Here is a 24,860-nt window from a genome sequence, read left to right on the forward strand (position 1 = left end):
CATTCCCCTGCCCACTCCCCACTCCCCCTCAATCCAGCCACACCAGACTTCTTCCAGCTAGCTCCCTGAACATCAGAGCTATCTGCTTTAGAGCTTCAGCACATGTAGTTTGTAACACTAATGGTCCCCCACACTTTATGTACCTAACACCTTTTTGTTCTCAATTAAGATGTCAGCTCCTTAGAAAAGCTTTCTCAACCCCAAATAAAACTAGAACCCCACACTAAAACTCATCCCTTGTTTTCTTCATAGCAATTATTATGTCTGTTTACTTCCCCAGCTCATCATAAAGGCAATTTTTCTGTTTTGTTTTTAAACAAGTTCCAGTCTGTCTTCATAGCTAAAACATAAGCTCTCCAAAGGCTGGAGATGCCTTCCATCTTGTTCATAATTGCATCCGCAGTATACAGTACAGTGCTGATCACATATTGGCCCTTAGAAAATATTTAATGTTAAATGAATGTTAACCTCAAAATGTATCTTAGCTTATCTCATTTCACTTAACCTAGTAGGAGATATTTTCTGAACACATCAGCATCTCACATTCTTTGAATAATATTTTATCTGCTATTTCCCAGGCCCCCAATACCATTTTGAACCTACCCATAGATTTCCCTATTAATTTCTGACTAGCTGCTTTATCAAACATGGAGACTATCCTTAACCCTGTGACAAACTCTTACTGCTAAACAACATGATAAAATGTATCCAACCCTAATTCAAGCCTAACTCTAATAAACACTTAGAAAGAGACATTTATTCTAAGCCATTAGAGATTCGTACAGCAAGAGACTGCCCCCTACCACCTTCCCAAGCCTCCAAAAGACTATGGAGCATCAATCCCAACCACCCCTCGCCGTATCTAACTTATAAAGTCAATGCTGTCAACATGTAAATATCTATTTAAGCCTACCTAATCTCTTACCTAGAAAAGTGTGCTTACTAAAATGCAGGCTCTATTTTCTAAATTAATCAAAACTCCCCGGCTGGACTCCCAGCTGATGGGGCTGACCATGGAGGAACTGAAGGTCAATGAGTGAATTTGAATGTATGTGTCCAACTGAACATCAATCTCTGACTACCTTCCACACAGAAGACTAAAGATCTGCTGAACCAAAATTTACCAAAATCTCTCAAGTCCAGTCAGGAGTCCTCAGCTGGCTGATTACAAAGCTGCACTCAGCTTGGTCATGTCCCACTCCAAACACCTCACTTCTCAAAATGATGGCAAACTGGAGAATAAAAAAAGAAGGAAAGAAAGAAAGAAAAAAGGCACAGAGAATGATGACATAGAAACCATGTGCAACACTCTTTCTCTGTACAGAGATTTTGTCAGCAACCAATTCACCAACCCACACCCAAGTAAGCTCAAAAATCATAAGACCTGTTTAACAGCTTTTCCCCCTGACCTCAAAGTTAAGATACATCTGGCCAATACATAATTTGAAGAAGGAAAAAAAAATCAATTTAGGATAACTGACATTTGATAATTTTGATAAATATTTACTAAACGTTTTATAACACTTATATTTACACATTTGATAGAAGCTATTTAAACCCTGAATTGAGTATTTAAAACACTCTGTCCACTATAATATATTCAGAATACCATCTGTGATTCACATCCCATGAATATGTAGTTTTTTAAATACTACATATTTTCACCTTATACTACATAGTAAACTATTAATTTCCCATTAATGCAGATAATCAAGAACTGAGTAAGTTTGCTACTGAAATATTGGAGGCCACTTCTAATGTTCTCTTTGGGGTCCATTTTACCTTTTAGGCAAAGCTTATAATGAGGTTCTTTTGTTATTATAATATTAATAACTAAAGCCACTTGGAGATCATCCAAGCCATGTGGGTAGTCCCAGAAGTGCCTTATAACCAAATTTAGAGTAAAATGCATAAGGTTTTGTTCCAATGTTTAGGATATCATCCAAAAAACAAAGTATCTATTATATAAACTCTAAAAATTTCCAAAGGGTTTTACATTAATGCAACAAAACAGTAAACTGAATTCCTTTGTTCACTCCCTCTTAAAATGCAAATTTATCTATTCTATTCCACCCACTTCAAATCTCAGGGGTTTGCAAAGTAGGACCATAACACTGTTTAATATCATTTATGAACCGTGCTATTACAGAGCATTAACTGAAGTGATGTACAATGGCTTTGATAAGAATGCAAATATTTTACATTAAACTAAAAAGACTGATACTATTCCTGTCCAATCCTGCCCCACCTTAGTCAAGGGAGCCTGATTCTCAAACTCTTACAGTCCTACTTTCTCACATTTTCTAAACCATCTCACTTTGCCCCTACAGGCTCAGGCTATTGCCAACTGCCTCATTCCACTGCACCCCCTACAGTCTCCCTTACTCACCAACTAACCAGCCACCTAGAATCCAAAGACTGCAAATGCAGGGCTCCATTTGCCTGCTAACTTGAACCTGACACCAAAATGTTCATGCTTAAAACAATGAGCTGTGCCACTCTTAGGAAACTGCCCTACCTTCAGGCAAAGATTTCCCTTCAGCACGTGCAGCTGAATCTGTCACGTTCTTCCAGTTCACCACTTGCATGTTGGTCTCAAATCATTCTGCTCTAATAAACTGTGCCACAGAATTGTGCCTTTGCCTATAGACATGATGGTCATCTTTTCGTAGGATTGGACAAAATTTTTAAATAAATGTCTCTAAATCGATCATAAATGAAACAATGTATGTGCAAAGAGCAAAAATGATTTCTTCAGTGTATTCTATCATTTAAAATCTTTTAAAAACTTTTACTTCTCTTTTAATCCTAAGATTTCTTGGCTCATGCAAAATTTATATGTAGGAAGGAAAACATATCCCAAATAAACCATAACTTTTCTTCACTAACATTTATTCAATTTTTGAGGACAAAAGGAAGAGGGGGAAATCAGGAGGATTCTAAACAATTTGATACACAGTTTGATAAATCTGAAGGGGTATATACTAACCAAATGAATAATCAAAAGACTTCCATTAGATGATGAACTCAATGTATGTTAACATTTCATTAACGGTAATATTTTTATTTCTTGACTATGTCAGGTAAAAGGTATTTATGAAACAACATGCAATTATCTGAGACCTAGCAAAGTGATGGATATTTTGAAATACTATTTGTTCTTCAACCCTGTTTTCCTGGCATACAACTCCTAAAATCCTTGGAATGTACAAAGTGATGTCTTTTTGTATGCCAAGACTGATGGCTGGCTGGCAGCCCTTAGGCAGCTTCAGGATAGAGGCTGGTTGCCAGAAGAAAGACCAAAGCATGATTAGAGGGTTTAGCCCTACCCTTCAACTTCCAGGGTGGAGAGGGGACTGAAGCTTAAGTTCATAGCCACTGGCCAGTGATTTAATCAATCATGCCTAAGTAATAAGGTCTCCATAAGAGGTCCAACAAGGGCAGGGTCAGCAGGGCTTCCAGACAGCTGAACACATGGAGGCTGACGTAAAGGTGAACAAGAACTCATCCAGGTGCCAGGAGGGTAGCATACTCCACTTCTATGGGGAGAGAAGCTCCTGTGCTCAGGATCCTTCCAGACCTCACCCTATATATCTTTTCATCTGGCTGTTTACTTGTATCCTTTTCAAATATCCTTTGTAATATACTGGTAAACATGGTTCCCTGAGTTCTGTGAGGCACTCTAGCAAATCAAACAAACCCAAAGACGAGGTTTGCGGGAACCCTAATTTGAAGCAAGTCAGTGAGACGTTCCAAGAGGCGTGGACTTGTGACTGGTAGGAAGGAGGATACAATCTTTTGGGACTAAGCCCTCAATCTGTAGTTTCTGACTCTACCTCCAGGTAGAGAGTGTCAGAATTGAATTTGTGGACACTGATTCAATTGCTTGATGATTTCAAGAACTGATTGCTTGCTTGGTGTGTGAAGAGAAACCCCCAAACATTTGGTTACAGAGGTCTTCTGTGTTGACTGTTGTTTAATGAGAAAAATTTTAAAGGTGTCCTGAGTTTGTGTTTTTTTTTACCCCCCACACAATCCCTATCCTCAAACCAGACTCATTTATTCATGTTCTTCCTATAGCCTCCTCTTCCTACAAATCTAAGTCTTGAGGAAAGAAAGAAATAAAAGCCTCACTAACCAACTAAGATGTGGAACTGATAGCAAGTATACAAGCTGCTTTAAGTAGGCCAATGAAGTATATAAATTACCTACCACTGGTTTCAAGAGGGCAAGGAGAGGAAAAATGAGTCACAATCTATGGGTGAAGAGGACAAAAGCTGATAAAAATCTGCTTCATTTGTTTAGGGCCCAGCATCTGGGAAATATAATTCTAGTACTACCACCACCCGTCTAATAACTGAAAATCTCTCTGAAATGAGCAAATAAATTCATTTTCGGTTCCTCTAAAGGTAGAGCTCTCATTATGTACTGATGTCTCCTATTATTTCTCTAGAAAGCCCTGGCTGAAGATGAAGGCTTTTATCAAGCAAAAAAAAATGGTTTCCCTCTAACTTTAATACAGCAGCGCTAGTTCTACTCCCCAAAATCACACAGAATAAGCTAACTAAAGAATGTTAAGGCTCTGAAAACAGTTCATCACCGCTGTCATGATTCTTCACCTCTCCAGGAAAAATAAATCCAACTCTTTCTTTTTTTTTTGAGAGGGAGTTTTGCTCTTGTTGCCCAGGCTAGAGTGCAGTGGTGCAATCTCAGCTCACTGCAACGTCTGCCTCCCAGGTTCAAGCGATTTTCCTGCCTCAGCCTCCCGAGTAGCTGGGATTACAGGCACCCACCACTACACCGGGCTGACTTTTTGTATTTTTAGTAGAGACGGGGTTTCACCATGTTCGTCAGGCTGGTCTCAAACTGCTGACCTCAAATGATCCACCCACCTCGGCCTCCCAAAGTGCTGGGATTACAGGCATGAGCCCCTGCGCTCAGCCAACTCTTTTCCAATGTACCTCATGATCATAGATAAGAACTCCCAATTTTCCTTATTTATGAGTTTTCTAAATTCTCTAAGTTTATAAAATGCATCCACATTCTATCAGTGAAATAAGTAACACATTGAACTATCAGGACTGAATACTAGTCCTGGTTTTGCCTTTAAACTCCACAACCTTGGGGAAGTCCTATTTCTCTCTCTGGGCTGCAGACACTGCTGAACCATAAACTTTCTAGTTTCAGTAGCCTCAAAGTCTGTATTAAAAACAGTCATTTGCAATATTGCTTTCATTTTGATAAGAAATTTAAAATAAATATCTAACCAATTAATAGAACTGACAAAGGTATTTTACTTAAATTGTCTCCCACAATATTTAAGAGTCCTTAGAATATCATGGTGGATAGCAGAGGGGAGATAAATATATACTACAAGTAGTTATGTAGTATGTAGTTATGTATGTATGTATTTATACAAATACACAACATAAATACCTAACTACAAGCGCCATCAAAATGACCTCGTAGTTTACTCTTACACAATATAAGCATAAGTTTAAGCATATACTTATAAGTTTAAGCTTAAGAAGCTATTTTTCTAGATCCATGCTGCCCAATACAGTAGCCTCAAGTCACATATTGGTATCTCAGTTAAAATTAAAAATCAGTTATTTAGTTGCACTAGTCACCTTTCAAATACTCGACGTCCACATATGGCTAGTGGCTACTGTACTGGACAGGGCAGACAAGGAACAGGTCTATCATAACAGAAAGTCCTACTGGGACAGTGCTGTTCTAGAGCAGTTCACCTAAATCTATTTTGCAAATGGAAACAGAAAAGCAAGACCTCAAACCACTTGAGCTCTGAAGTCAGAAACAAGGTTGAAATCCTAGTTCTGCCATTTACTTGCTATGTGACCTTCAGCAAGTTAGTTGCTTAACCCTTCTAAGCCTGTCTTCCCATCTATAAAATGCTGTACAAAACTACTATCCACCTCAATGAAAAGCGTAAGAATGACACAACAGATTTTGGGGACTCAGGGGTAAAGGGTGGGAAGGGGGTGAGGGATAAAAGACTTCAAACTAGGTTCAGTGTATACTGTTCGGGAGATGGGTGCAGCAAAATCTCACAAATCACCACTGATATGGATTGAGATATACCTTTAAAGGCATCTCATTAGGTCCCTAAAGTATGTAGACATTCTGTTTGACAGTTCTAAATGAACATTTATTTAGAAACATAGCCCAAAAAGCAAACTGACAACAAAAATGCAGAAATCAAATTTTACACTGTCTTAAAATATACTAAAAAGTTTTATTTGTTTGCAATAAAGCTTAGTTGATTAATTTTAAATCAATGAGCATAATAATTACCATAAAGAAATTTGGATACATGAAAGAATACAGTTTCAGGGTATCTTAAAAGATAAAAGGGGTATGGGAATTAAAATATTACATGTTGGAGAGTAATATGACACTTCCTATCTCTAAAGTGCTTAGGTAATAAATCTGAAATAACAAGTAGTTATAAAGCTGGGCAAACTAAATAATAAAATGTTCTGTTGCTATTATAAAATACAGTCCCAGTGTGACCATTTAATACATATTTTTCAGACACATTATTTTATTGTTCTTAAAGCAGTAAAGAATTTAAAAAAAAATTAAAAGACCAGAAATAATGGGCACTAAACTCACTTTACTATTCAACATTTTCTTTTATTAGCAAATAAATATTTTTAAAGCTATGATTAAAGGCAGACTTAAAACAATAACATTTTGAAATAACAAAGCAAAGAATTTTTCTGATGGTGATTTTATTGAGACAGTTGTCTTCCCTTAATACAGTTTTGAAGTACAGGTACATGACAGCAAACTATTATACATAAAGTTCCCCATTTGAAATAACAAGCAGCCAGCCTTTTAAAGCTCTATATTGGTTGTACCTCAGGTGAAAAGTCAGCCTCAAGGTAAAGGCAAAAAGAAAACATACTCTTGGCAGTAATGAAGGAGCTCATCTTAAAAATTAAAGAAAGTACAGAAATGAGAATATAAACAAGCTTGAAACTCCTGAAATTTTGAACTGCCAATGGAACATAAGGCAAGACCATGCTCTCTCACTCTCTCTCACACAGTACACACACCCCAACTCTGCAGCTATCCCACCTGCAGGTGCTACTCTATTCTTGTTAACTGTTCTAGTCACTTAGTACACGCATTTGCAATGTTATTTAAAGTTTTTTGTCTTCAAAAAGTCTATCCAAAACCATTCAACACTGTAGCAACTGAGTCAAGAACTCACAGGATTGAATTAAAAATACTCCTCGATTACCTGTTTTAGATAAAGGAAAAAAAGACGGATACAAATAATTCAGTACCCTAAATAAATAACATAGGTCCTCAATGTATATTTAAATTTTATCATGTTAATGACTCCTCTTAAAAACTATGCCAGCATTTTGCTAACCAACACACATTCACATAAGCTTTCAGTTATTCATATTGTACGTTTACCAATAATATGCCTCCCTCCAAGACTCTGAGCTGGCTTACAAAAATGTATGTAGTATCAAAGTACAAATGAAAATATGGATATAAAAGAGGGAAAAGGGTAGAAAAATAAAATACAACCAAAGAGTTGAGGTTTCTACACAAAATGCAATTAATTACTAACACTGAGGAGCAAATAAGGCTATCAGTTTCCAGGCAGCCAAACTAAATAAAGAGGGATGTATTATCAATTTTAAGATCTGTAGAGGCCATAGAGACAAATCCATTTCTGCCAATAGTATCACCATTCTAGTCTACAAATATAACACTCTTTGAAGTCATCCTTGACATCATTAACTTTGTCTCTCAAAACCACACCAACAACAAGGTGGGCCAGTTCAAAAACGTCTCCCATTTCCACTGCCTTTTTTTTTTTTTTTTTTTTTTTTTGGTCTTCCTAGTATCACATCACCAAGTCTTATATACCTTGAACCTGTATTCATACAACGCTTTTCTTACCGGATTCCCAAACTCTTTATATCTTTCTCCACTCCATATTACAAATTAATTTCTATGACACAATTTTTTTAAATAAAAACTTCAATTTCATTCTCTTTTACTCAGTATTTAAACCTCAAACTACAGCGACTGGTAATTTTAACACCGTTCCTACAAAGTCCTAACGAATCTTACCTCCCACATGGGAAGGAGGGCCAACCTGTTAAAACTCACTGTCCCAAGAGTAACTACACTAAATTCTCCCCTTTTATGTTTCTGCTCCCATTCATTCTCTTACCTAAAGCCATCCCTATTTCCTTTTACCTTTCCAAATCCCACCCATTCTTCAAAGCCAAGTTCACATCCCTCCTTAAAGATGTTTTCCTGGCCGGGCGCAGCGGCTCACACCTGTAATTCCAACACTTTGGGAGGCTGAGGCAACCTTGAACAAGTTGCTTAATGTCAGGAGTTTCAGAAAGTGGTTGAAAAGACTAAATGACATCATATACAGAAATCCTTCAAAAGTTAAAAACTGCTGTGCAAATATTACAATAAGCAGAGAAGAAAAATAATTAGTGACAATAATTAGATTTTGCATTGGTTGTTCTTTGTAGAGATCACACATACAGACATTGTTCCCGATTTCTGTCTCAATACCTTCCTATTCTATAATTTCAAAAAATAACCCCCACACACACTTTCCCTACATACCATTTTAGTTACTATGATATGGAAAATACACTTTTCGGCCAGGCACAGTGGCTCACACCTGTAAACCCAGCACTTTATGAGGCCAAGGAGGGCGAATCACTTGGGATCAGGAGTTCGAGACCAGTCTGGCCAACATGGTGAAACCCGTCTCTACTAAAAATACAAAAATTAGCCATGCATGGTGGTGTGCACCTGTAGTTCCAGCTACTCAGGACGCTCAGGCAGGAGAACTGCTTGAACCTGGGAGGCGGAGGTTCCAGTGGGCTGGTATGGTGCCACTGCACTGCAGTCTGGGCAAAAGAGCAAGACTCTGTCTCAAAAAAACAACAAAAAAAACACTTTCTTCTATAAAATGGCTCCCATGATTACTAAAATGACACAGTAGTTAGGTTTATGTCCAGTCACAGCCTCTTCCCATTTCCACTGGGAATGCCTTACCTAATGAGTTAAGACAATGAAAAAAGTAAACCAGTTAGAATACTTATACTTTCTGATTCAAAACTCGGTAAAGGTATAGTAATCAAGACAGTATGTTACTGGCATAAGAACAGACATACAGACCAATGGAACCAAATTGAGAATTCAGCAATAAATCTTCACATTTATGATTCACTGATTTCCAACAAGGGTATCAAGATATTTCAGCGTAAAAAATAGTCTTTTCAACGAATGGTGCTGGCACACTGGGTCTACACAACCCAAAAGGAATGAAACTGGACCCTAATCTCATACCACATACAAAAATTAACTGAAAAAGGATCAGAAACCAAAATGTAAAAGCTAAAACTATAAAATTCTTAGGAAAAAATATAGATGTAAATCTTCGTGGCCTTGGATTAGGCAATAGTTTCTAAGATATGACACCAAATGCACAAACAATAAAAGAAAAAACAGATATTCAGACTTCACAAAAAGCAAAATCTTCTATGTTTCAAAGGTCACTATCAATAAAGTAAAAAAAAAAATCCACAGAATGGAGAAAGATAGTTGCAAATTATATATCTGATGTACAGGACTTATATCCAAAATATATTTTTAAAAAACTAACAATTTGACAATAAAAAGACAAGTCATTAAAAAATGGAGCAGGATTTGAACTAACATTTCTCCAAAGAAGATACACAAATGGACAATAAGCACATTAAAAGATGCTCATCCATCATCCATCAGAATAATGCAAATCAATACCACAACAAAATACCACTTCATATCTACTAGGATAGCTATCATTAAAAAAAAAAAAAAAAAGGACAACAACAAGTGCTGCCAAGGTTGTGGAGAAAAACTGGGCCCTCATACACTGCTGGCAGGAAACACAGACTTACTATATAACCCAGTAATTCCACTGCTAAGTACATACCTAAGACAAATGAAAACAAATGTCTACCCAAAAACCTGTACATAAATGTTCATAACAGCATTATTCATAGTAGCAAAAAAGTGGAAACAATATAAATATCCATCAATTGATGAGAAAAAAATAAAATGTGGTATATCCATAAAAATGGAAGTTTATTTGGTAACAAGTAGGAATAAAGGCCAGAGCAATTAGGCAAGAGAAAAGAAATAAAGGGTATCCAAATTGTAAAGGAAAAAGTCAAATCCACCTTGTTTCCAGATTACGTGATGTTAAAACCTAAAGACTCTACCAAAAAAAAACTGTTAGAACTGCCAAGAAATTCAGCAAAGTCGCAGAATGCAAAATCAACACACAAAAATCAGTGGCATTTATACATGTCAACAGCAAATAACCTGAAAAAAAATCAAGAAAGCAATCCTATTTACAATAGCTACAAACATCATAAAATGCCTAGGAATCAATCTAACAAAAGAAGTGAAAGATTCATACAAAGAAAACTATAAAACTGATGAAATAAATAGGACACCAAAAAAATTGAAAGGTATTCCATATTCATGGATTGGAAAAACTATAATAATATTTTTAAATGACAAGACTACCCAAAGCAATTTACAGATTCAATATAATCCTTATCAAAATACCAATAACATTCTTCACAAAAATAGCAAAAAAAAAAAAAAAAAAAAATCCTAAAATTTACACGGAACCACAAAACCATGAATAGCCAAAGCAATCCTGAGCAAAAAGAATGAAGGTGGAGGCATCACATTACCTGACTTCAAAATTTATTACAAAGCTATAGTAATCAAAACAGCATGGTACAGCATAAAAACAGACACATGGATCAGTGAAACAGATGAAAGAACCCAGGTATAAATCCACGCATTTACAGCCACCTTATCTTTGACAAAGGCATCAAGAACACGCAATGGGAAAAGGAGAGTCTTTTCAATAAATGGTGCTGGGAAAACTGCATAACTATATATGAAGAATGAAACTAAACCCCTATCTCTCATAACACACACAAAAAATCAAACCAAAATGGATTAAAGACTTGAATCTAAGACCTGAAACACTACAGCACAATGGTCTGGGCAAAGATTTCTTGTGTAAAATCTCAAAAGCACAGGCAACCAAAGCAAAAATATACAATTAGGATTACATCAACCTAAAAAGCTTCTGCACAGTAAAGGAAACAATCAACAAAGTGAAGAGACAACACACAGAATGGGAGAAAATATTTGCAAACTATCTATCTGACAAGAGACAAGGGATTAGTAACCAGAATATGTAAAGAGTTGAAATAACTTGACAGCAAATATATATATATATAATCCAATTTAAAACAGGCAAAAGGGCCAAGCGCAGCTCACACCTGTAATACCAGCACTTCGGGAGGCCAAGGCAGGAGGATCACTTGAGGTCAGGAGTTCAAGACCAGCCTGGCCAACACGGTGAAACCCAATCTCTACTCAAAATACAAAAATTAGCCAAGTGTGGTGGTGCATGCCTGTAATCCCAGTTACTCAGGAGGCTGAGGCAGGAGAATCACTTGAACCTGGGAGGCAGTGGTTGCAGTGAGCCAAGATATCATGCCACTGCACTCCAGACTGGGTGATGCAGTTGAGACTCCATTTCAAAAAAAAAAAAAAAAAAAAACAAAACAAAAATCAGCTGAGCATGGTGGCACATGTCTGTAGTCCCAGCTACTCAGGAGGCTGAAGCAGGAGAATCACTTGAACCCGGGAGGCAGAGGTTACGGTGAGCTGAGATCACACCACTGAACTCCAGCCTAAGCGACAGAGAGAGACAACTCAAAAAAAAAAAACAAAAAAAACAAGGGGGCAAAAGATGTAAACAGACATTTCTCAAAAGAAGACATGCAAATGGCCAAAGGGTACACTAAAAAATGCTAAACATTGCTACAATGCAATACTATCTCACTGTGGTTAAAAAGGCTTAGACCAAACAGACAAGCAATAGCGGAAGCTGGCAAGGATGTGGAGAAAGGGGAAGGCTCGTACCCTGTTGTTGGGATGTAAATTAGTACAGCCACTATGGAGAACAGTACAAAGGTTACTTACAAAACTAAAAACAGAACTTCCACATGATCCAGCAATTCCCATACTGGGTATACATATTAGTCCGTTTTCACGCTGCCGATAAAGACATACCTGAGACTGGGCAATTAACAAAAGAAAGATGTTTAATGGACTCACAGTTCCACCTGGCTTGAGGGGCCTCACAACTATGGTGAAGGTGAAAGGTATGCATCACATGGTGGCAGACAAGAGAAGAATGAGAGCCAAGTAAAAGGGGTTTCCCCTTATAAAACCATCAGATCTCATGAGACTTATTCATTACCACGAGAACAGTATGGGGGATACCGCCCCCATGATTCAATTATCTCCCGCCAGTCCCTCCCACAACATGTGGCAATTATGGGAACTACAATTCAAGATGAGATTTGGGTGGGGGCATTGCCAAACCATATCAGTATATATCAAAAAGAATGGAGATTAATGTATCAAAGAGATATCTGTACCTCCATGTTTACCCAAGTACCATTCGCAATAGCCAAAATATGGAACCAACCTAAGTGCCCATTAACAAATGAATGAATAAAGAAAATGTGGTATATACACACAATGGAATATTTAATTGAACCATAAAAAAGAATGAAATCCTGGCACATGCAGCAACATGGATGGAACCACAGGAGAAGGTTAAGTGAAATAAGCCCAGCAGAGAATGACAAATGTCACATGTTCTCACTCTTACATGAGAGCTAAAAATGTAGATCTCAAAAACAGAGTAGACTGGCAGTTACCAGGGGCCAGGAAGGGAAGTGGGGGGATCAACAGGAAAAAAAGAATATAAACATATAAATGTATATTCACTGAACTTTATACTAAAAATGGTAAAGATGGTAAATCATGTATGTATATTCTACCTCAATTAAAAATATTTTTAAAAAAGAAATACTTGGATAATCAAGTTCGAGACCAGCCTGGCCAACATGGTGAAACCCCGTCTCTACTAAAAATACAAAAATTAGCCAGGCGTGGTGGCGCACGCCTGTAATCCCAGCTGCTCGGGAAGCTGAGGCAGGAGAATCGCTTGAATCCAGGAGGTGGAGGTTGCAGTGAGCCGAGATAATGCCACTGCACTCTAGTTTGAGCGACAAGAGCGAAACTCCATCTCAGAAAAAAAAAAAAAGAAGTACTAACGCATGCAGCAACATGGATGAACCTTGAAAATATTACACTTTGTAAAAAAAATTTAAAAAGCCAGACACAAAAAGCACGCAAGATTTCCTTTATACAAAATGTCCAGATAAGGCAAATCTATAGAAACAAAGTAGACTAATTGCTGCCGAGGGCTGGTGGTGAAAGAGCTGGGGGAAAATGGGGAAGGAGTGACTGCTAAAAGGCATAGATTATTTTTTGGGAGGTATCAAAATATTGCAAAATAGACTGTGATGATTACAAAACTCTGTGAGTATACTAAAAACCTAAAAGTATAAGTGAATTTTACACTTTATGTCTCTATAAAGCTGTTATCAAATAAAAGACAAAATTAAAAAGCAGCGCCAGTGTTCCATGAGCAGATCCTTGAAACACATAGAAATAGAAGTGTAAACTGCTAGTATAACTACATCCTCTTTTTTGGTTTACTTCCTCCTTTTACTTGTTCAATTACTAGACCAAAAATCAAAATCCAAATGAATCATTTTACCTTAATCTTTTCTTCCAAAAAGTAATAAGGATTCTCTGTCATTCCCCTGCTCGTAAACCTAATACAAACTTTAGCAGTAGCAGATCATAGTAGCATTTGAACAAGTTAGCTTCTCTGTGATACAGAGGAACAAGTTATCCTTTGGATGATGACGATTTTAATTTTAATTTTAATTTTAATCTGGAGATTTTCTGGCCCACTAGCTGCCAGTTCTCCACTAGCACCGAGGAAGTATAAATGAACACACTGACATGCACAGATCTAAGATCTTGCTTTTAACAATTTGTGAAGAACTGTGAAAGTTACAACCTGTAGTCATTTATAAGGGGCAGTGAATCTACCTGTTAGAGGTCTGTAAGGATACAGCATCAATTTGACCCACTCTATCCATCTAACCTGGTGTGCAAGGCACCAACATAACAAGCAATTCTAACCAACTGCCCAGCACCTCTAACTCAGCAGTAGTATGAAAACATTTATTGATCAGTGGATCTGTGAAGGCCTCAGGACAGAACCCTTGCAAATGTCATGAGTCAGTTATGTTAGCCAACACGAAAGTCAAGGCCAAGAAAAACATATTCCACTACTTATAGGAAATACTCTAAGCATATACCAAATTTCACTCAAATGAAGTGTAATTTTCTATGCCTATGATCCTACAGACTATGATTTTATGAGCAGAAATTTTTTCTTAGCTATATTCTTTTAAAATATTTACCCACTAAACTGTGAGTAATGTTTTTAAAAAGGATGACATATTTAACCCAACTTCAAAAATAAATCTTACTGCATTTTTACTTCAAAGACAACAATAAAGTGAGAAAAAACTGAAATATGTAGAGGCAAATATTTCCTACATGAAATAATTCAATCTATTAAATAATTTCTGGGTGTTCTTTAAAATAATATTTGTTTATTCAAAACCTGAAAAAAAATTAACCAATACTATATTAGAATAACTTCCTCTAAAAATGCCTTACATAAAACTTTATCTACACTGAATGCTGTGATTTAGGGTGACTTGATAGTCTCAACTTCTTTAAATAACAGATTTGCACAATGCTTAAACACATACAGTTCCTTCAATATGATTCCAAAAGAAGCTTAACTAGATACCACATAAGAGATGCACCAAAATTCAGAGGTTCCATCTAACCTGACATACACACAGTATTGGGTTGTACCAGTCTGTTAAGGTTCCCGAAAATAGGATAAACCACACTGTAAATGGAATGTGACACACACCCACCCCTACCCAGACAACCAACAGAAAAAATCGTTCTCCCCTCTGACTAAACAGGTAAAACCCACAGATGTTCCCTCACATATAATCTTTACACGTGATAGCAGACTAACAACTACCCAAGGAACCAAAAGGCAGGGTTTTGAGAGGCATGTGTGATAGGAGAGGTAATCCACAAAGAGAGTAGAGTAAGGGGATGCTTTCTTCTGAAATGAGATATGACTTAACTGATTAAGTAAAGGACTCTGACTTCTATTAGGCAGATAATTTTAATTTGCTCTATTTTGATAAATTAATCCATTACAGTCATTAGGCCAATGCAGGCAGTGCAGAACTTGTAAAAATCAACCACAAAAGCACTGTTAACTTTGACCAAAAATAAGCCAAACTAACACTACGATCTAACCTCTTTCTGAAGATGGTAACCACATTTTCACCGAAATACAGATGGGCAGATTAACTACAAACCACAACCAAATATCTGACACCAAACAATCCAAAGACCACAGTGATGCACTTAATAAGCACACCAAACATCCATATTAAGAAACACAAGCACACAGAAAATGTAAAACTAGTTAACCAACACTTATCAATCAGCTACAGCACAGAGGATCCTTTGCTTGCCAAAGGGAGTGCCATACCAAGGTAAATAACCTTTCTCTCTGCCTGACCCAGTCCAAGCAACCGTTTTACAATCAATAAAAGGAGCCAAAGCCACTGCACTGCAGACTTAGCTTCTAAAGCAAACTTATCAGCTATCTAATCCTCAGCCCACAAGTGAGAATTTCCTTGCAAATTCCCAAGTCAGAAAATTAACTAAAGTAGATATCTTCCCTGAAACTGTTTGAAGGGCTTATTATGTGTGACTTCTACATTTAAAAATTAAAACCTGTAATATACATTTTGCTCTATTTATGAAGAGCTTACATATGAACTAGTAATGATATCATTAAGGCTCAAAGACAAAGTAAACCTCCAAATTTCAGATGACACTATAGTTAGTTTCTTTTACTTTTAATAGAACTATGGTTCAATTATTTTAGTTTATTTAAACAATAACCTTTATATAGTTCCTTTCCTCAGTTATCTAATAGCAAAATTGCAGTCTACATCACATGATACTGTATGTGGATTTCATTTATTAAAAATGAGCCTTAAACAAACTTATTAAAACAAAGTTGTTTATTTTGCCAATGATTGGGGTTGTCAAAATTTAAGCAAAGAAGTGTATAAAGTTCACTTATCAGTTCAACTGTTCATAAAAAAGGTTACAAAAATAATGTATGTAATGTATTAATAATATGGGTTTTTTTTTTAAAGATTCAGACCATTAAAACCAATATTATCCTAAGAAACAAAGGATGTTAGGTTTAATTCAAACTGGAGTTTTTCCACAAATCCATCCACTTATAACCATTGACCACCAAAAGCTAAACAATGACCTGCCATCTGAAACAGCTTTGATGTAATACAGTCCTAAGAGTGACAAAAAGTCTTATGTTAAACAGTTTTACCTAACAAAGAAATATTTGGTCTATTTGAGTGAAACATTCTTTGAATATTATTACTGTAAGTTTATAAACTGTACATGATTCATTTAAAGAACCATATTAGATTCACCACAAAGTAAGTCTTGTTAGAATTTTTCCTACACAAAAATTGTTATCTTTGTTTTTACATAAAAGTAAGATCACTAAAGTCAGAAATCACACCAAGCAATAAATTCTACCTGCATTCAATGTTGGGAAAATTTTTATTTAATCGGCCCTCTCACCTTCAATGCATAAGATTATCATTTTAAACCAGAAAAACTCCAGGTTGGCCTGGTTCCAATGCTGACCTCATCTCAAAACAGAAATAAGTGTCTTAAAAATAACCAAACAGCCATCTTCTAACTACTGCACCAGACCCAAAGCAGCAGCATAAGGTAAGAGGTTATTTTTCTCCTCTTTGTCCATGTATCTGTATAACATTAACCATTTCCAGGTAAGCACTTTTCTTTCCTAAAAGTTAACACTGACCAGAAAATTCGAGGTCATGATCATAAAGGGAGAGTTTTACATTTAACATTATTGCCTCAAATAACCCATTCTTACCTAGTCACAACCAATGACCATAAGAAATAATGTAAATCATGAAGAAACACCGTTTAATGTGTTTGCATTTTAAAAAATCAAATTGCAACAAGATAACAATTACAAAATAGCAAATATTTTAGCCATGCTATTATTCTATCATTAAAAACACCACTTAAAGCCCTAACACCTCTTCCACTAAAAGGTAATTGTATTTGTTACCCTATAATTTCACTACTTTTGGCAACTCTGTTCAACCACTACAAACATACTTGATGAACATTCCATTTCTGCACAGAGATGACAAAAACCATTGTCTTCCACAGTCACTTAAGTTCAAACAACAATGATGTTTTTACTAATTAATCAGACTACAACAACAGCTGCATATAAAACCAACAGTTCAAATGCACCTTCTGCAAAAGATACAAGTAAATAAAAAACCATAAGTACTTACCTACAGTTGGGAGGAGGGTCCAATGTAATTTCTGCAAGCTCTTTCTGAATTCTTTAAAATAAAGACAAAGAACATTATGTTAAAAATATCTTCATTCTTAACAATTTATTTCATTAAAACGTTACGTTTTAATAATATCTCCCTTTGGTATATTAGTTTGAAATACTAATACTGTATAAAGCGTCACATCCAACAATAAAGTAGCAATTTCTGCTGGGGTTTTGAGGATGCATCTAAAGGATGAGACTACCAGTACATGCAACCTGTGGAAGGAACACTATGACTTCACTGAACCACTGACAGCACTAATTAAAATTTCTAAAGCTGGAAATTTCTGCCACACCATTCATGGGTCATTCTAACTTCTGTTTTGTATTAGAGCATTCCCATAAAGGATGGAAAGCTGATATTAAGTTAAATCCAAGCATCCTGACTGATAGAATCAAATGGTGAAGAAAAGATTCAGGATCTCATTCCAACACCTGAAACTGCCATCAAGATGCATATGGTATTCCTTCCTGGAGCCTCTAATTTGGAGCAGGTTGGGACTTTGAAGTTTAACACTATTTCATCTGCTAGAACTACCCTAATATTACATGAGCAATTAATGTCATTCATTGCATGAGCTTCATGCAAAAAAAAAAAAAAATTTTAAGCCTGCTCTATCCTCATGTGTTACATTCTTTTATTTTTAACGGCATCTAACATCCTATGTACCTATAAAAAGGCTGAAAGTGCGCCACTGTTTTCTAAGACTATACTTAGCAATCCCTTAACTATCATTCATACCTTATTAAATGTAGGCTTTGTTAAATCAAATACCAAAAAATTCTCAAAACCGTTTCTTCTCCTTTGCCTTGGTTCTTAAATATGGGGTTATTAATAGCTGGATGCCTGTTGTCTGGTAATTACTGTGACAGTATATGGATAATAACTGATTACAGTATCTTTAAAAAACAAGAATTTGAGCAAAAATATTTAAACTCAAACAATTTCATTCTACTTCTTTTTCAAGACAACAAACTACTAGAACAAATGGGATCCCTCCAATAGAATTGGTATCAACTTCCCGAAGGAACTGCATGCTACTAATATAATTTTCACTTCTCCAAACCACGTGATTCAAGGTTGGCAAGGCCGGCAAAGAAATTCAAAGTCAAAAAAATGTCACTGTAATTCTACTAGGCCATTAAATTGAGTCCCTGGGCAAGAATACTGCTCACACATGCTTGCTCTCTCTCCCTGTGCCTCAGTTTTCCGTCCTGTAAAATAGAGGTTAACTAGAACAAACTCCGTGATCTCTTTTAACACACTGCAACTTCCTTCTAATATGGATTCTGTGAAGTATTTATATGTATACAAAGTACATATTGCCCATATTTAAATGACAGAAGTCTCAAAGATTTGATATAGGAGAACATATTTTATGGATTTCACACAGAAGTATACAACAGACACTTCAAAACTCAATGGCTAAGTCCACGTTAAAGATGGCAAACTAGGCACACACACTTTCACTTCTCACTCACTCAGGACCCCACCGGGTGGGTAGGGGACATACAGAAAATGCAAAAAGGAATAAACAGCAAAGAGAAGGGTGGTGGTCACCAATGAGTGAGAAATTTCAATATATTTCCGCAAGACAAAACAAATGAGTGTAAATCAAACAGGTTGACACAGGCAAGAGGGGGCTGCAGAGTGTATACTGATAAAACAGACTACTAAAGGGGGCTTTGGGGGAAGCAATCAGAAATCTCAGAAGGAAAAAAAGCTGCATAAGAAAATCACAGATGAAATATGAAGCAAACTAAAATGTAAAATAACTTTAATTAAGTATCAGACATTGGGGTTGAGGTGGGGAGAGAAAGATTTGATCTATTGTGCCTAAATGCTATGACTCATTGAGAAGCCCAGAGATCACGACACTGGCCTTGTAGTTAATCTAATCGTAATATGCTGTTTGGTCTGGCATTGAGTATTTACAGTCATAATAAATGTACAACTTATTGGTCTTTTACTTACAGACAAAGCATAGAAGAGTGGTTGTTAGCTGCACTGTACAAAGTAAATGTTATTAACCTTGAAGATGTAAAAATTAAGTGTAGCTAATATAAACCAGCTAAAAATGGATGGAGAAGATATTATCCCCAATTTACAAAGTAGAGAATAAAAAACATGTTATTCATAGAAATAAGAAATAAAGTTTAAATATATATTTTTAGACTATAAAGGCAACCAATAATCTCTTTAAAAAGATTTTAACTATCATTAACTGGGAGGAAGGAAAAGAAAGGAAGAATAGGTAAGCAAACTAAATCCTCATATTTCAGAGCAGGGAATCAAAACATACTACTTCAATTAACAATTCAATGAGAAATAAGTGTATTATTTAGAGTTGTACAGAAAAAGAAGGAGTAAGACCAAAGACAGCTAAACAGTCTGCTTCAAGGGAATGGAATTGGGAGAACTAGGGGCAGGGGGTGGATAAAAAAAACTGTTACTTTCCACTTAAAAAAATCTATGTACCATTTACTTTGTTATCAGAAACATGACAACTTTTAAAAATTGTTTTTAAACTAAGAGAACCAAAAGAATAGGCATTCTAAAAAGCATGCTTAAATTGTCAAAGGAAACTATTTTTAACATAAAAAAACTTCTTTGCAATTTTCAAACAACACATCTTGCTTTATATTTATACTGCCCTTTAGGTTAAAAAAAAAAAAAAAAAACTCTTAAATCCTGGGCCAGGCTCAGTATTGGTGGCTATGCCTGTAATCCCTGAGCTTTGGGAGGCAGACGCAGGAGGATCACTTGAGGCCAGAAATTCGAGACCAACCTGCACAACACAGTGAGACTCCTTTACAAAAAACTCAGGAAACTGTTGGTAATAGTGATGTGTGCTTATAGTCCCAGTCACTCAGGAGGCCAAGGCAGGAGGATCACTTGAGCCCAGGAATTTGAGGCCACAGTGATCTATTATCATACCACATACTCCAGCCTGTGCAAGAGTAAGACCCTATCTCTAAGGGAAAAAAAAACTGATAAACCATAATTTTCTGTCATATAATTCTATACAAAATTTGAACTCTAGATCCCTACAATTCTAGGTATATATTATTCAATACAAAAAGCAATTTACTGATGAATTCAACAAGTCTGAGCAGTGAGTCAATAATATTATAATACATTTTGAGCCACTGTTACCTAAAATGGTTGTATTTCTCTTGACAGAAAAGATTATACTAAGAATTGCTATTTAAACGGTTGTAAGATGTCCTGCTGTTTTCAATGACAGCAATTCAATTCTATCTCAAAAGTTGTGATCATGGTATGTATTAAGTTTCTCAGCCTTGACAAGTGGGATAAGGAAGGTACCTATTTCAGGCACTGTCTCTTAGGGTTAGGAAAAACGAAAAGTATCAATAATTCACACTTACAGTATACCTTTCCCATGATGATCTTTTACCATTAAAAGTGATTAGGTAAATCTCACGGAATTCTCTAAGTATCTGTTTTATCAGTCCCCATTTAAAAGGCAAGCAAAACTAAGGCTAATTATTTTACGCTGGTAAGGTGAAAGATGGAGAACTATTATCTTGCTAAGTCAAACAAAAAGACTTCCCTCATCAGAACTTTTAAGACAAAATAATTTTACACAAAAATCACCTGGACAATTGCCTAAATTTCCAATTTTCATAAGACAGTGCCACCTCTTAGGTTAGTATGATACAGAAGTCAGCAACTGCCCATTGTTACTGAGACAAGTCAGGAGCAATACACAATTAAATTTCAATGTATATTACTCCACCTTATACCTTAACTGTTCCAGGAATGAATGATAAGACTACAATAAGAGTATTGTGTGGGACTGTTATTTGCTTTAAAAAAATAGCAGGGGAGGGGAATCATAACAATCATGATTCATTCAGACTTAAATGAAGAATATGGTACCAAAATTATACAGAACAGAGAAGATATGAAACACTCATTTTAACATCAATATATTGGGCTAAGGGTTCAGAAAAATGAAGCAGTGTATACGTACTAACATGTTTAAAACACACACATACATTTCTTGAGTTAAAGAAAATTCAAAAATTTACTCAGAGCCAAGTAGAACATGAATGTGTGGATATGCAGATTCGCAAAGTAATTTCTTAGCAGGAATTCTTTTTAAAAACCCTTCATCGCATCTAGATAACTTTCTATATTCCCTTACAGACTACATTCCTCAGTCAACCTAAAAACCCCTATTCTAATCAATTGAATCACCTAGCAAAAACCTTCCAAAATGAACTTATTCTCAAGAAAGCATCATGCAACTAATTATTAAAATTTTTTAAATGTCGAAGCAATCTTTAGAAAACACATTGCCATTGCAAATAAGAAGTCTGGAGTTTCACTCTGAATGGTGGTATATACTATCTATCTATGATTCTGAAAGATCATTGATTTTTAAGACACACCATCAATAATTGTGCACATAAATTTTAAGATGTGTCCCAATTTCAGAAACAGTAAAAAGTTTTAAAATGTATATTTAGAATGAAGAAAATACAGTAATTACAAAAGATTATCTATAAAAGTACCATTTCATTCTCATGTGGAAAACAAACTTAGATGAGCCCATGATAAAAGTTCAAACTGGAATACAGTGGAATCAATCATTCAACCTAACAAAAATTTAGAGTCTGAAACCAAAAACTATACCTCGAACAGTATCATATTGAATGTCCAAAAATAAAATCACCATGTCTACTCTAAACAGTTAATTTAGAATAAATATGATTTAAAATTCACATTTACAGATGTATCAACCAGTAAAAGCAGCAGAATAAATTCAATGAAGATCTCAAAATAGATGTTTTATTGAACTGACTAGTCAATTTTATCAAAATAATCTAAATCTGTCACTGCAGATATAGTCCAACAACAGACTTGCAAATATAACAAGAGTGATATAGACATATCAAGAGAACAGGCTGTGATAAGAGCATGACAATTTTTTAAGAAACAAACGCTTGCCAAAGAAAAGCAAAAATGCATCTAAGATGTAACTGTAATCTTTCCTCCTAACTCTGAGACAGAAATTAATTTCTACTGCTGTTTAAATACCTACTTAAATGTTTTCTGTATTATATACCACTATTCTATAATATCACAAATGAGAAGTTTCAAATCATATTTCTATACCAGCTTATTAATTCTATAATTACTGCATTACAATTATTAATTCTACAATTATAGTACATTTCATATAATAACTGAGCACCTACGTGCAAGCACTTTTCCTAAGTCACTACAAAATGTATTTAACTACGGCACCTGAGTATTTCTAGTTTAACAATAGCATTAAGGCCTCCAAGGTCAACATATACCTCATTTTTCCAAAGTTTGTACCAAATAGACTTGAAAAATATCACTGTAGACTTTAACTGACATAAAGTCTATTAGTGACAGCATCAGTTTTGAGAGCTTACTATGTGCCAAATAAATGCTTTATCACATTTAGTCCTCACAAGAACCTTGTGTACAGCGTACCATTATCATCTTCCTTCTACAAAAGAAGAAATTGAGGCCTTGAGCTGTTATATGATAGATCAGGATCACAGAGGCTAGGCACAGTGGCTCATGCCTATAATTCCAACACTTTGAGAGACCAAGGCAGGAGGATCGCTTGCAACCATGAGTTCAAGGCCAGCCTGAGCAACACAGTGAGACTCCCGTCCCTACAAAAAATACATTAAAAATTTTAACCTGGTGTGGTGACACAACCCTGTAATCCCAGCTACTTGGGAGGCTGAGGCTGGAGGATTGAATGAGCCCAGGAGTTGGAGATCATACCACTGCACTCCAGACTGGGTGACAGAGCAAGACTGCCTCAAAAAAAAAAAAAAAAAAAAAGACCACAGAGCTATAGCTACTAAATGCTAGCACCTAGATTCAAATGTAGATGCTGTCTCTAGAGTTCAAGCTCTTCAATGCTACTCTTTATCTCATAAAAATGACACAATTTGGGAAAGACTTCTCATCTGAATAAAAATGATCACCAACAAAAAAGTGTGAAATAAAATTTATTTTGAAACTACCTCTAACTTTTAATCTTCTGAACACACTACTACTAAGATCCTAATATCCATGGGAAATCCGATCCCTATAAGAAGCTCAGGGTTCCAAGGCAACCAGCAAATAATATTGTGACTGTACTCTGCTAGGCACTGTGGATATGACAGTGAACTTAAAAAATGTGGGGTCCTCTGTCCTCATAATTCCCAATTTTTTTCCTAAGTTAAGCAGAAATGGCAAAGAACCAACAACTTCACTATCAGCTGAACTGGAGGAAGAGAGAGGGGAAAATAAGTTTTTTTGAATTAAAAAATTAGTAGTGAAGACGCATTTTTATATTTAAAATAAATAGTACATAATTACATCATTTCATGCACTGTCACCCGAAAACCAACTGAAGACCTTTCTAGAGGAAGATCATGAACCACAATTTGAAAAACACAGATTCACAAGAATTTGCCAATGGAGGGATTCTTTCAGCCAGGAAGCAACTCAAAAGAGACTTCCTACCTTCACCAACGCAATACAACCACTTTCTATTTACTGCCAATCAGGCACTGCCCTGTGTGCTGCACATACATTATCTCTAAACTAGGTTTTATCTCCTCCGTACAGTGCAGAAAAATATCTTCTATATTTTTCCCTCATTAAATCTATCATTAGGTTTGAATAATCTGTAATTTCTACATATACTGTAGTAAAATAAAGATGACCCACGTACTTGAAAAACTCACGTTCACACATAAAGCAGTACACCTTTCATAAGCAGAATTTGGTCTTTGACATATCACCCAAGAAATATGATTTTAAGGTATTTTATAGTGGTGCTCCCAGTTAGGGGAAAAGGCAGAGCCTCACCACAACAAGTGACTTTGCTAACTAGCAATCCTAGAATAAAGCACAGGCCCAGCAGAACCCTATTCCCCACAGACCTGGCCAACCAATCCTTCCCCTTTTCTGACAAACTGAAGAGGCCCTGTAAAAAACCAGTAAGACACTGAGGACTGAATTAGATTTTCCTTATCTACATGAACTACAGTCCGTACCTGAACATCTTCTTCCCACCTACATCAACTTCCTTCTTTCCCCTAAATGTCGTATTTTCTCATTCCCTACCTTTCTCATTCATCCTAACCCCACCCCCACTTTGTGTTGTGGTCAGCCAGCTGAGTCCCCGGTAATTGTGCTGTGATGGCAAAACAAACTGAACCCTCTTCCCCACTCTAGCATGTTCTAGTATACAGGTCTCAAAGTTTAAAGTTCAGGGCTCTCTGACTTTCA

At 36.1% G+C, this 24,860-nt stretch overlaps 1 protein-coding gene across 2 annotated transcripts in view; it reads right to left on the minus strand.

Annotated features, from left to right (window-relative positions):
* The window catches only part of LOC100589888 (ubiquitin-conjugating enzyme E2 E2), a 393,012-nt gene that overhangs the window by 361,243 nt on the left and 6,909 nt on the right, over positions 1–24,860 (minus strand). For both annotated transcript variants that reach the window (XM_030812267.1, XM_030812268.1), the window contains exon 3: positions 17,514–17,564. In XM_030812267.1, the coding sequence (XP_030668127.1) occupies positions 17,514–17,564 (51 nt within the window). The remainder of the gene's footprint in view (positions 1–17,513; positions 17,565–24,860) is intronic.

This window comes from Nomascus leucogenys, chromosome 4 (genome assembly GCF_006542625.1).
Source record: "Nomascus leucogenys isolate Asia chromosome 4, Asia_NLE_v1, whole genome shotgun sequence".
Classification (NCBI taxonomy): Eukaryota; Metazoa; Chordata; class Mammalia; order Primates; family Hylobatidae; genus Nomascus; species Nomascus leucogenys.